Source organism: Heloderma suspectum, chromosome 4 (genome assembly GCF_057233095.1).
Source record: "Heloderma suspectum isolate Gila_16-S chromosome 4, 16-S_ref, whole genome shotgun sequence".
Taxonomy (NCBI): Eukaryota; Metazoa; Chordata; class Lepidosauria; order Squamata; family Helodermatidae; genus Heloderma; species Heloderma suspectum.
The window spans coordinates 106,938,795-106,951,293 of NC_139461.1; the positions used below are offsets into that span (position 1 = coordinate 106,938,795).

General features: G+C 46.8%; 1 protein-coding gene across 5 annotated transcripts in view; it reads left to right on the top strand.

Moving 5' to 3' along the window:
- The window catches only part of GMPR (guanosine monophosphate reductase), a 64,677-nt gene that overhangs the window by 31,269 nt on the left and 20,909 nt on the right, over nt 1-12,499 (top strand). For all 5 annotated transcript variants that reach the window (XM_084850256.1, XM_084850260.1, XM_084850259.1 and 2 more), the window contains 2 exons: nt 740-782; nt 11,594-11,753. In XM_084850256.1, the coding sequence (XP_084706382.1) occupies nt 740-782; nt 11,594-11,753 (203 nt within the window). The remainder of the gene's footprint in view (nt 1-739; nt 783-11,593; nt 11,754-12,499) is intronic.

Consider the following 12,499-nt stretch of genomic DNA (forward strand, 5'->3'; position numbering starts at 1 on the left):
ACCCATTCTTTGGCTGATAGATGAGGTCAGGTTGGTCTTCTTGCGATGATGTTTTGCCTGGTGGTGAGGCCTCTGGGCTGCATATGTATCCCTAAATTCTTGGTAAAAAAATCCTCCATCTTCTGGCAGCAGGGGTATAACAAATTAGGCTTGAAGTAATGACAATGATGTGAATGCTTTAGGCCTATAAATATGTTGGGCAAACCCGATAGAGTTAACGTACAGTAGGACAACTACATTGTGCCTTTCAAAGCAAACCTTCCATGCATTTGCTTTAGCATTTGCTTTGACATCTGTATGGCATGCAGACATGAAGAGGCCAATGAACCTGTGCCTGATATGCAAAATCCCTTCCCCCTGCCCCATCATTTTGAGAGGTATTTTTAATGAATTAGCATGTAGGAGCCTATGTATGTGCCGGGCAACTGAACATTATGGCAAATGCACAGAGGCTAAATAGGTGTGGGGTGGGGCAGGCGTATTTTCTCTGTCCCCTCCTATAGCCCTTTTGATTAATCCCTTTCTGAAAAAATATCCCTGAACTACACACACAGAATAGACTTTTTGACTACCTCTCTTCCTGTGCTTAACCTGCAGAGGCAAATAACATTATCATTCCATATGAACTTGTATGTATATTGAACTGCTTTTGGCATCACTGGATAAAACTCTTAGTTGGGGCAGCCACAAATGTGAATGTTGGCACTGACTTCTTTCCTCCTCCCCCTCTTTTATGTAGGATGGGGGATGTAGCTGTCCTGGAGATGTTGCCAAAGCTTTTGGTGAGTACTGTATACTGTTTGAGGAGTGTGAATAGTATTAGGACTAGTCTAATATGACCTATAGTTTCTACTTTAATATTTTGTCTCTAGATTAGTTATCTTCCAAGTATCTTAAATGAAGGAAATCACACATTTCACTATAGGCTGATACTGATCAACATCTGTTTCCTAATACCTAATAGAGACTAAATTTGGAATTTAGATATGCAGTTCCTATCCTTAGTTTTGGTCGCAATAACTATTATGGCTCTGAAAATTCTGGCCCTTTGTATAGCTGTCCAGTTCTCTGAACTGTGATCCCAGTAGGTGTAAGTTCTACAATTATCATACAATGGGCATTTTCCCACCCCCTTGGTTATCTTTCTGAGACAACTTTTTGCCCAATATTATCTGTTGCTACTGTGGATATACATAACACTGAAGGACTAACACTTTAATTAGTTAAAAGCTGTATAGGCCACCTTTTAGAAGAAACCCTCCCAAGACAAAGTATATATGTCTGTGTTAAATCATACAGACTGGGCAGGGCACAATAACTTGTACAAAAGCTACAGATTTGAAGAAAGAAAGCTGGATGGAATTGCTATAAACAACCAAAACTGCACCTATGGAAATCCCGTTGCGATGAATGGGTTGTACAAGAACATTGCAGCGTGCAGAAGTGCTTGGGGATTGTGTCTAGTGGCTAACAGAACGATTTATGTCCCCAGTCGTCCCTAAATCTATAGAATCAAGACAAGTGAAGTGATAGAGGGTCTTAGATACAGATCAAGGGAGCAGAATCAAGAACTATTTCCTTGAACGGCACTTCAAACCAAAATGGTTTATACAGGATACAAGCTGTATGGAGTTAGGTGATCTTGAGGTGGAATGATGCTGTGCTCATTGCTCAACTTTGGACCTGCTGAACATTGGCTAGCAAAGTGCCAATTTAGAGCCCCACCTCAGTTCTGGTTAGAATACATACCAGAACCTGTTGTTTTGACCATAGTTCTGTCTAGCACATTCCCCATGTTCCCCATGCTGTTTCCTGTCTCCTAGCTGAGCAGAGCAGAGCAGAGCAGAGGAAGCTGCTCCAGCTGGCCTAGGGGCTATACAAGGAAGTAAGCTCCCAGAGAGAGAGCGATTAGAGCAAGTGAACAGGGAGTGCAAACAGGAGTTGGCCAGGGGAGGTCAAGGGGGAGGCCCCTAACTTTTTTTTTTCATTTTAAAAAAAATTATTTTAGTTGTAACGCACACTTCCATACCAGTGGGAACTCTGTTTTTAACTCCCAGTGAATAGAGGACACAGGCTATTCCAGTACAATCAGAAAGCTAGAAACAAAAAGGGAATAGAGACTATGGAAGGAAAAGACTCAGTAGTGGTGACCTGCAAGGTCTGTGCAGTGTGTGTTTTTTTGCCTGAGATCAACATGGCCTACATGTGCAACAAGTGCAAGTTGATCATACTGTTGGAAGAAGAAGTAAGAGGACTGGAGCAGTGAATGTCAACCCTCCAGAGAATAAGAGAACACGAAGAGTTCTTGGACAGAATGTTGGAACTACAGCAGCAAAGAGGCGATGAAACCAAGTCCCACAACAACAAAAAGAGATGAGTAGGAGTAGTGAGACTCCTTGCTCCATGGGATCGAAACCCAAGTATGTCACGAAGACCCATGGACTTGGCAGGTATGCAGTCTCCCGGGAGGACTGATTAGAGACGTGACTGAAGGGTTGCCTACACTCATAAAGCCCACTGACAGGTATCCCTTTCTTCTCATCCATGTGGGAACAAATGCTACCGCCAAGCGGAGCTACGAAGAAATCACGTCAGACTTTGAAGCTTTGGAAAGGAAACTCAAGGGGCCCAGATAGTTTTCTCATCCATCCTTCCAGTAGTTAGAAGAAGGATAGAAAGGGAAAGAAAAATACTCCAGGTGAATGACTGGCTATGAAGGTGGCACCGGCGTGAGAGATTTGGATTCTGGGACCATGGGCTATACAACCTCAAAGATGGACTGTTGGCAAGGGATGGGTTGTACCTCACAAAGGCTGGGAAGAATGTGTTTGGCCACAGCATGAATAACTTCATCAGGAGGGTTTTAAACTGAATCCTATGGGGTGCAGCGGGGGGGAGACGTAAAGTTGGGGGTAACAGTGGACAAAGGCTCATTCAACACAACGGAGAGAACCGATCAAATAGCGCCCAGTAATAGTCTTCAGAAACATGTAGGAAGAAAGCCAGACTATAAAGCATATGGTCTTCGATGTCTATATACTAATGCCCAGAATATAGAAAACAAACAGAATGAACTTGAACTCTTAATACAGGAGGGAAATTATGACTTGATAGGTGTAACTGAAACTTGGTGGGATGACTCCCATGAGTAGAATACAGCAATTGAAAGCTATAACTTGTTCAAAAAGAACAGGAGCAACAGAAAGGGAGGTGTAGTTGCAATATATGTTAAAAATACATATCTCTACACAGAAATACAGGAGGATGAGCTTGGCAGCCCCATCGAGAACATCTGAGTTAAAATAAATGGAGCAAAGAATAAAAAGAACATGGTGGTCAGAGTCTACTACTGGCCACCCAATCAAGCAAAAGACGAGGATGAAACTTTTGAAAAGCAAATAGCCAATGTTTCAAGGAAGCATGATATAGTAGTAATGGGGGACTTCAATTTCCCCGATATTTGTTGGGAGACAAATTTTGCAAAACATGGCCTCTTCAAGAGATTCCTGACTTGTGTTGCTGATAACTTCCTCCTACAGAAAGTGGAGGAAGGAACTAGAGGATTGGCTATCCTTGACTTGACCCTAACCAACAGAGATGACTTAGTGGATAAAGTAGCAGTTACGGGAACTCTGGGGGAAAGTGACCATGCTATACTTGAGTTCTTGGTCCTAAAGGACGCAAAAGCTGAGTGTAGCCAGACGCGTAGCCTGGATTTTAGGAAAGCCAATTTTAATAAACTCAGAACAACGATAAGTAAGGTCCCATGGCAAGCGACTCTAATGAGAAAAGGAGTCCAAGATGGGTGGGAGTTTTTAAAAAAGGAAATTCTAAAGGCACAATTACAAACAGTTCCAACAAGAAAAAAAGGCAGAAGACAACAGAAGAAGCCAATGTAGCTTCACAAAAAGCTTCAAGATGACCTGAAAACAAAAAAGGACACATATAGGAAGTGGAGAGAAGGCCAAGCTACAAAGGAAGAGTACAGGCAGGTGGCACAGAATTGCAGGGATGGCGTCAGGAAGGCTAAAGCTGAGAACGTGCTGAGGTTAGCGAGGGATGCTAAAACAAAACAAAAAGGCTTTCTTCAGATACGTGCATAGTAAAAGACAGGAAAGAAATGGTGGTTCAGCTATTAAATGAGGATGGCAGAATGAAAACAGATGAAAAAGAAAAGGCAGAAGTGCTCAATTCCTACTTTGGCTCAGTCTTCTCCTGAAAGAGGGTCTATGACCCCCCTGGCAAAGGCGAAGTACAGGCTGAAGGGGCAAGATTGCAGCTTGAGATCGATAGGCATATGGTCAAGGAACACCTAATTACTTTGAATGAGTTCAAATCTCCAGGGCCAGATGAGCTGCACCTTAGAGTAATAAAGGAACTGGCAGAAGAACTCTCGGAACCACTGTCTATTCTCTGAGAAATCATGGAGGAAAGGTGAAGTGCCAGATGACTGGAGGAGGGCTAATGTTGTCCCTATCTTCAAAAAGGGCAAAAGGAGGAACCTGGGAACTACAGACCAGTCAGTCTGACATCAATCCCAGGGAAAATTCTGGCGCAGATGATAAAGCAATCCATCTGTAAGCATCTTGAAAACAATGCAGTGATTACTCGAGGCCAACATGGATTTGTCAAGAACAAGTCCTGCCAGACGAATCTGATCGCATTTTTTGATCAGGTAACCTCCCTTGTGGACTGTGGGAATGCTGTGGACATAATATAGCTCGACTTCAGCAAAGCTTTCGACAAAGTGCCCTATGATATCCTGATGAGCAAACTAGCTAAAAGGGGGCTAGATGACACAATGATCCGGTGGATCCACAGTTCGCTACAGAATCGGACTGAAAGAGTGCTTATCAATGGGACCTTCTCAAACTGGGGAGAGGTAATGAGTGGGGTACTGCAAGGCTGAGTCCTGGGCCCAGTGCTCGTCAACATTTTTATTAATGACTTGGAGGAGGAAGTGCAGGGAATGCTGATCAAATTTGCAGATGACACAAACTTGGGCAGAATAGCTAATACCCTGGAAGACAGAAACAGAATTCAAAGCGATATTGATAGGCTGGAGTGCTGGGCAGAAAAAAACAGAATGAAATTTAATAGAATGCCAAGTTCTGCACCTAGGAAAAAAGAACCAAATGCACAGTCACAACATGGGAGATATGTGGCTCAACAATACTACAAGCGAGAAGTATCTTGGAATTGTTGTAGATGACAAGCTGAATATGAGCCAACAATGTGATGTGGCTGCAAAAAAGGCAAATGCTCTTTTGGGCTGCATTAATAGAAGCGTAGCTTCTAAATCCCTGGAAGTACTAGTTCCCCTCTACTCAGCACTGGTTAGGCCTCATCTGGAGTACTGTGTCCAGTTCTGGGCACCACACTTTAAGAAGGATGCAGACAAACTGGAGAGGGTTCAGAGGAGGGCAACAAAGATGATCAGGGGACTGGAAACAAAGCCCTATGAAGAGAGACTGAAAGAACTGGGCATGTTTAGCCTTGAGAAGAGAAGACTGAGGGGAGATATGATAGCGCTCTTCAAGTACTTGAAAGATTATCACAGAGAGGAAGGCCAACATCTCTTCTCGATCATCCCAGAATGCAGGACATGGAATAATGGGCTCAAGTTACAGGAAGCCAGATTCCGGCTGAACAATAGGAAAAACGTCCTGACTGTTAGAGCAGTACGACAATGGAGCGAATTACCTAGGGAGGTGGTGGGCTCTCCCACACTGGAGGCGTTCAAGACGAGGCAGGACAGCCACTTGTCAGGGATGCTTTGACTTGGATTCCTGCACTGAGCAGGGGGTTGGACTTTATGGTCTTGTAGGCCCCTTCCAACCCTACTGTTCTATGATTTTATGGTGCCACTCCTTTACTTAAAGCATTCTCTAGGAGGCTATTCCAGCTTCTCACTACATTCTACGCAGGCGAGGTTGAGATCTCACTAATAGGGGGAAAAAAAGCTTTATTTCAATAGGAGTCTTTCCAGGAATTAAACAAGAAACAACTTCAAAGGGTTGCACTGGTTTTCTTTCTTTCTAATGCTTTGCTTGCCTGCAGAGTTTCTTTGATCTCAATTGGTCTACATGCAATGGAAAAGATGCCTCCTCTGAAATGTGTGGAAATATGGATGTGAAATCTTGGCTCCTGACTAGTCAGGATTTTTTTAAAAAAATCTTTTATCCAAGAACAACGTTTGCCCTTGAAGAAGTCTGGCTGCAGAACATGAGGAGAAATGCCAGAGATTTAAATGATAGCTAAATATCCTCTGTTGGCAGAAGAACTCAATTTTAACAAGAGTGTTATTTCTTTCCTTAACACAGTTTTTATGATTGTGACATGAAGTGCCCTTGCCCCACGCCTGGCTTGCCTGGCTGCGGTGCGGGGCTGTTGCGGGGGGGCGGGGGAGGATGGGACAAGGACGAAGGCCATTGGCCTTTGCTCCTGGCTTCACCTGGGGGGGGGGGTGGAGTCGAGCCGGCTGCTATTTAAGGCTGTGCCACCCACTTGGCTCTTCATTCCTGCCTTCTGAGCTCCTTCCCTCCTGCTCATCATACAGTGCGGGTTATGTTGGTCACCCTATTGGGGGCTGAGTAGGAATTTTGGCTCTTAGCCATATTGGCCGGGCTTTGGGTCTTTTGCCTACTTCGCACTGCAGTTGGGATAGGGCGCAACATAGGTTAATGTGTATCACCCAATTGTTCTGGCTTCCGGTCACATAACTGTATTGGCGGCTCCAGGCAGGCACTCCGCTGTGTGAGAGGACAGGTGAGCATTTGTAGGCACCATTTCAGGTGACTGGTAAGGCCCGAGGCTTTCGGCTCTGGGTTTTGTGGCCCCAGTCGGGAGATACGGCTTACCTCTGAGGCCAACCCTCCTCACCCACTTTGGTTCTGTGGCTCGGGGGGGGGGGGGTGACAGGGGAAGGTCACCAGAATTGGGTATGTCGGATTGGGGGGCGATGGTGGACACCTCACCCCAGACAACAAATGCCTTACTCCACACCTGTCATGTTGGTCTTGTTTGCTGCGTGCCTGCCGGTGCTTCCTTCGCAGATTGTAATCTATCAATAAATGTGGCCCTGTTTTATCCCAAATCTATTGGTGTCGTCTTGTCATTTCTCCTCCCTATGCACCCGCAAAGTACTTTCCAAAACGTAAGCCGCCTCCACATAGCCTGTGAGGTAGAAAGCATTACTGATCTTGTATTTGGGCCAAGAAACACATAGATCTCTCCTTTTCCTTCTGGTCATCATGAAGTTGTGTATGTACATTCTGATGTATACTACCACCATTTTATTCTTCTAGGGCCATGGTTCTTACAGAGGAAGGCGTTCCTTAGAAGGTGTGTGCAGTGGGGCAGAGGACATATATGAGCTCTTCTCTGACCCAATTTCTATGTCCTCCCATGTAATAGCACTACTTCCTTATATATAATACTTGCATTGATTACTAGGTTGCTGTTACTGATGTATCCTGAGCTGGATCTACACGGGGCTTTTACGCTGGTCCTATTGCGTCCTGAAATTGATAAGAGTCAGATGATATGTGCTCTTCTCTGTAGCCAGTGCACTGTTTCTATTAGGGGTGTACGAACCCCACTCACCTTCATCCGCTGGGTGGTCCGTGGGGGGGGGAGGCGATCCGGTCCTCCCCCGGAATCCTCCCTGGCCAGCTCCACTCCGCGGCAAGTCCGCAGTGCTGCCAGACTTCTGGCCGCGGCTGGTCTATGGACACAAATGATGTGTGGCATAGTGGACGCCATTTGCGTGCCTCCCTTTGGCCGTGATAGGCTATGTAAAGATTTACGTAGCCTATCACGGCAAAAGGGAAGGGTGCAAATGGCGTCCGCTATGCCAGACGCCATTTTGCATCCGCACAGGGGCAGCGGACGGACCCGGATGGTAGGATCCAGCCGGGGAGGACTTCGCGGGGTGGAGTGGTCCGTTCCACCATGGACTCCCGGGGGGGGGGGGGGCGATTCTAAGAATTCGGCCTCATTGGAGTCCGTGGCAGAATTCTCCACCATCCCTAGTTTCTAGTTCTAAAATCGAGTGTTTCTGAAACTGCTATTCTGATTGATTATCCTGTTGCAGCACTTTCACAGTGCTTTTGGGGTCTGTGTGAGCTGAGCTGCCCTTACTGTGGGCTGCTGGAGCAGCACTGATCGGTGGAAGGGAACGTGGCAGGGGGTGGGTGTGGGGAGAGCAGAGTCATGTCTACCTGGAAGTAACTTCAAATTGCACTTTGTGGAGTACAGGAGCAGAGGGTCAAGATAATTCCTCTGCCTGTTGTTGTAATATTCATTGAGCACAGGAGTGGGAAGGGGGAGTGGTGGAGAGCAAGCCTCAAGCCTGCCATTTTAAAACTACACATCCGTACTTGGGAGTAACTCATCTTCTTTTGCAGTTCACCACCTGCAGGGGGAGGGAGGGAAGAGCGGCAAAGAGCAAGCCTGAAACAGCCAGAGAAGGAAGGAGTGGAAGGGGTTAACCTTCTGCTTCTCCCTATCTGCATATCTTCCAATATGAATGGGGCTAGTTCTCCTTTCTCTCTTTTAATTTCTCTGCCTCAAGGAACAAGGAGCTGGTGTGGATAACCATGTCTACTCAGAAGTAAATCACATTTTTTTCAATGAAGCTTACTCCTGAGAAAGTCTGCAGGTCGCTTTTGGGTTCCCTTTGTAAGAAAAGAATCTCCATGTAGCCCTCCTTTTACACTCATTCCTGCAATGCCCATCCCCTTCCAGATTCTCAGGTACCCAGAGCTGTATTGGTTTTAAGATCTGATGGCTCCCAAATGACCTCTAATCCCATCAGGAACAGCACTGCTGCGGCTCAGACATTAATAATACCGCTTTTCCAGAGGAGCGTTGCTACGCGCTTCAGGGCGCCACTGCTACCACCAGAGGGAGAGAGAATGTTTGCATGTCTACTGGGAATAACTCCTCCATTGCACCCAAGCAAGGGGGGGAAAGCCTGTTGATTCAAAGCTGCGGGGGGAGCGGGAGTAGAGGGCTAAAAAATGGAGATGTGCAGGTATGCAGAGGTTTATTGATTTTGAGCTGATGGTTCAAATGTACACATATATGGATCATCCCCATCTCCCATAATTCAAGTACTTTAATTCACCCCGACTTCCCCTGAGAGAGGGAGCATTGGAAGGGAGGTGTTTGCTAAACATGCCTACTTGGAAGTAAGTCATGCACATCCATTGCACTTGACTGAGCAGGGAAAGGAGAACAGGGGCAGAGAGCAAGCATCTGCTCATCCGCTGCCCCGCATCCACACAATTCATGACGTTGTTCTACTCCCCCACCCTACCCCAAACTAATGCAGCTTCAGGTGCTGTTTGCCCAGGGTAAGTAGGCTTTATTTTTAAAGGAATACATTGCTTTACTGGCTATCATGTGCTGCTAAAGAAGCAAACCCAAATTGATGAAACTCCAGATTAAACCAGAAATGGATCATGAAGCATCTCCATGTGGATGGGGCCATAGATGGAAAGGAGTCATTTTTACTGCTGTGTTCTTTTGGCATTGTTTCTCCATTGCACACTCACTCAAGTGCTTTCTTTATTATTCTTTATTATCAGTATTTCTTTATCACTTCTCATTTGCACAAATCCTGAAGCTGTTTAAAAAGACTACAATAAATACAATACAATAAATAGTACCATATTAACGACTGATTCAAAGACTGCGGGGAAGCCAGAGTAAAAAGGTATTTAAATAAACACCTAAAACATGCCAGAGTTGAGGCCTGGCTTATCACGGAGGGGAGATCATTCCACAGGGCAGGATCTAGGGATGTATGAAACTCCCCTTACCTGGCTCTGCCAGGTTCCGCTGGGAGGGGGGAGGCGCTCCGTCCCTCCCCCCAGAATCCTCGCCGGGGGGGGGAGGCGCTCCACACCTCCCCCCCCGGAATCCTGGCAGGCCGGCTCCGCTCCGCGGGGATTCTGCAGAGCCGCCGGCCAGCTCCGCCAGCAGCCGGACATCCGGCCGCTGGCTAGCAGGGACACAAATGGCGGCGGCCGTAGCCACCGCCGTTTGCGTCCCTGTAGTCAGCCGTGATAGGCTACGTAAAGACTTAGGTAGCCTATCACGTCTAGCTTAAAAAAAAACAACACACGTACACAAATGGCGGCGGCTATGGCAGGCCATTCTGCCACGGAGTTCGGGGGGCCGAATGCACTGGCATTCGGCCTCACCGAGATCTGTGGCGGAATTCTCTGCCATCCCTAGCAGGAACCATTGCAAAAAAAGCCCATCTCCATGTCACTACCAAAAAGAAATCCATAGGCCATGGCACAGACAACAGATCGTAGTGGCTTGGAAAGTTGGTATGGGGGAGATATTCCTGGCAGTTACCTGGTCTCAAGTAGTATAGGGCTTTGTATACCAATACCAACACCTTGTAGTAATACCAACATTTAAACCTAGCTTGGTAGCATTCTGGCAGCCAGTGTAGATCCTTTAGCACGGGGGTAATACGTGCTCAGTAAGGCACCGCAGTCTGTAATAGGGATGGACGAAAGTCCCTTACCTGGTCCCGCAGCTTGCTTTGCGGTGGGGGGGAGGCACCTCGGTTCTCCCCCGAAGTTCAGGCCGGGGGGGGAGGCGCCCCGCCTTGCCCGGCCGAAATTCAGGCTGGGGGGGGAGGCGCCCCGCCTCGCCGAAATTCAGGCCGGGGAGAAGCGCCCCGTCTCCCTGGCCGCGAAATAAAAAAGAAAATGTAAAAAACAACAACACACACCCGTGATAGGCTACGTAACAATTTACGTAACCTATCAAGGCTAGATTTCCAAAGTCAGCCGTGATAGGCTACGTAAATCGTTACGTAGCCTATCACGGGTGACTTTGAAAAAAAAAAGCGCGTACGCTATTTGCGTTGCCCTTATTTTCGCCGTAGTACTTCCTGGGCCCAAATAAGGAATGCAAATGGCAGCGCCCATGGGCGCTGCCATTTGCGTATGCGGTTTTTTTTTTTCAAAGTCACCCGTGATAGGCTACGTAACAATTTACGTAGCCTATCACGGCTGACTTTGGAAATCACGTAAATCGTTACGTAGCCTATCACGGGTTTTTTTTTTTAACTTTATTTTGTAATGGCGGTGGCGGCAGCCGGTCGGAAGACCGGCCGCCGCCGCCACCCCCGCCGAAACGCCGCTGGGACCCGCCGCCAAGAGGGACATTCGAGGGAGGTAAGTCCCATCCTGGGGGGGTGGCGGAGAATTTCACCAACAATTTCGGGGGGCCGAATGCGTTGGCATTTGGCCTCCCCGAGATTCGTGGAGAAATTCTCCAGCATCCCTAGTCTGTAACCTAGTTGCTGCATTCTGCACTAGGTGCAACTTCCAAAACAGCCCGAAGAGCAGCCCCACATAGAACGCATTATAATAATCCAGTCTGTAGGTTACCAATGCGTGGATCACGGTGGCTACGCTATCCCTCATCAGGAACAGAGTTGGCATATCAACCTCAGTTGATAGTAGGTGCTCCTAGCCACCGAGATCATTTGGGCCTCCAGTGACAGCGATGGATCCAGGAGCACCTTAAAACTACAAAAAATCTTTCTCTGTGCTGCCCACAGGAGCTGGTGCTGATTTCGTGATGCTCGGGGGCATGTTTGCAGGGCACGATCAATGTTCTGGGGAAGTCGTAGAAAACAATGGCAAGAAAATTAAGCTTTTCTATGGGATGAGCTCTGACACAGCTATGAAGAAGCATGCAGGAGGCGTTGCAGAATACAGGTACCAGCTATACTCCCTCTTTGTCACAGGGCTAAATTTTACTTCTCAAAACCTTATTTTTGAATATTGTCACTAGCAGCCAATAGCATAGATCTGAGTGCAACCTATTATTGTCCACAGATGTCATGGCTGTACCCCTAACTAGTATGAGGGTCCAAAATCCTCACTAGCAGTCTATCTGGAGGTCAGATAGGAGTTTCTTCATCACAATGTTTCCCCTTAAAAGTAGGTAATCTGATAATATGGAGAACAGTGTCCACTATCCAAAACCGTTAGGAGTGCTTAAGCCTGTTGATTTCAGTATGTTTAGCTGTGCCTTACTTTGGCTTTGTTCACGCATAACAACTACCCATTGGCTTAAAAAACTATGGGGTGTCAGGCACGAATCCTAGTGCTGCGGACAGGTTTCCAAATTGATGGGTTATCATTATGTACGAACCAGGTCTTTGTGTAGGATTGTGGCCTCTGGCTTGCTAGCTTCTTACAAGCCAAGGGAGTATGCTGTTTTGCTCTTAGCTTTGCCCTGTGTAAAGGCACCACTTGCAGAGCTGTTTGGCAGCCGCTGACCAGGTTTGCATGATTGCCGCGGCTCATCATGACTTATTTAAGCCATCCTGAATATTTACGCTGTGGATTGTCATGTTGTCCGAATCTGGGGACTGTGGGTTATGCAAGGGATGTTTAACAATTCCTGGGTTCAGATGACACAACAAAACGCAGTAGTGGCTTGAATATTCAGAATGGCC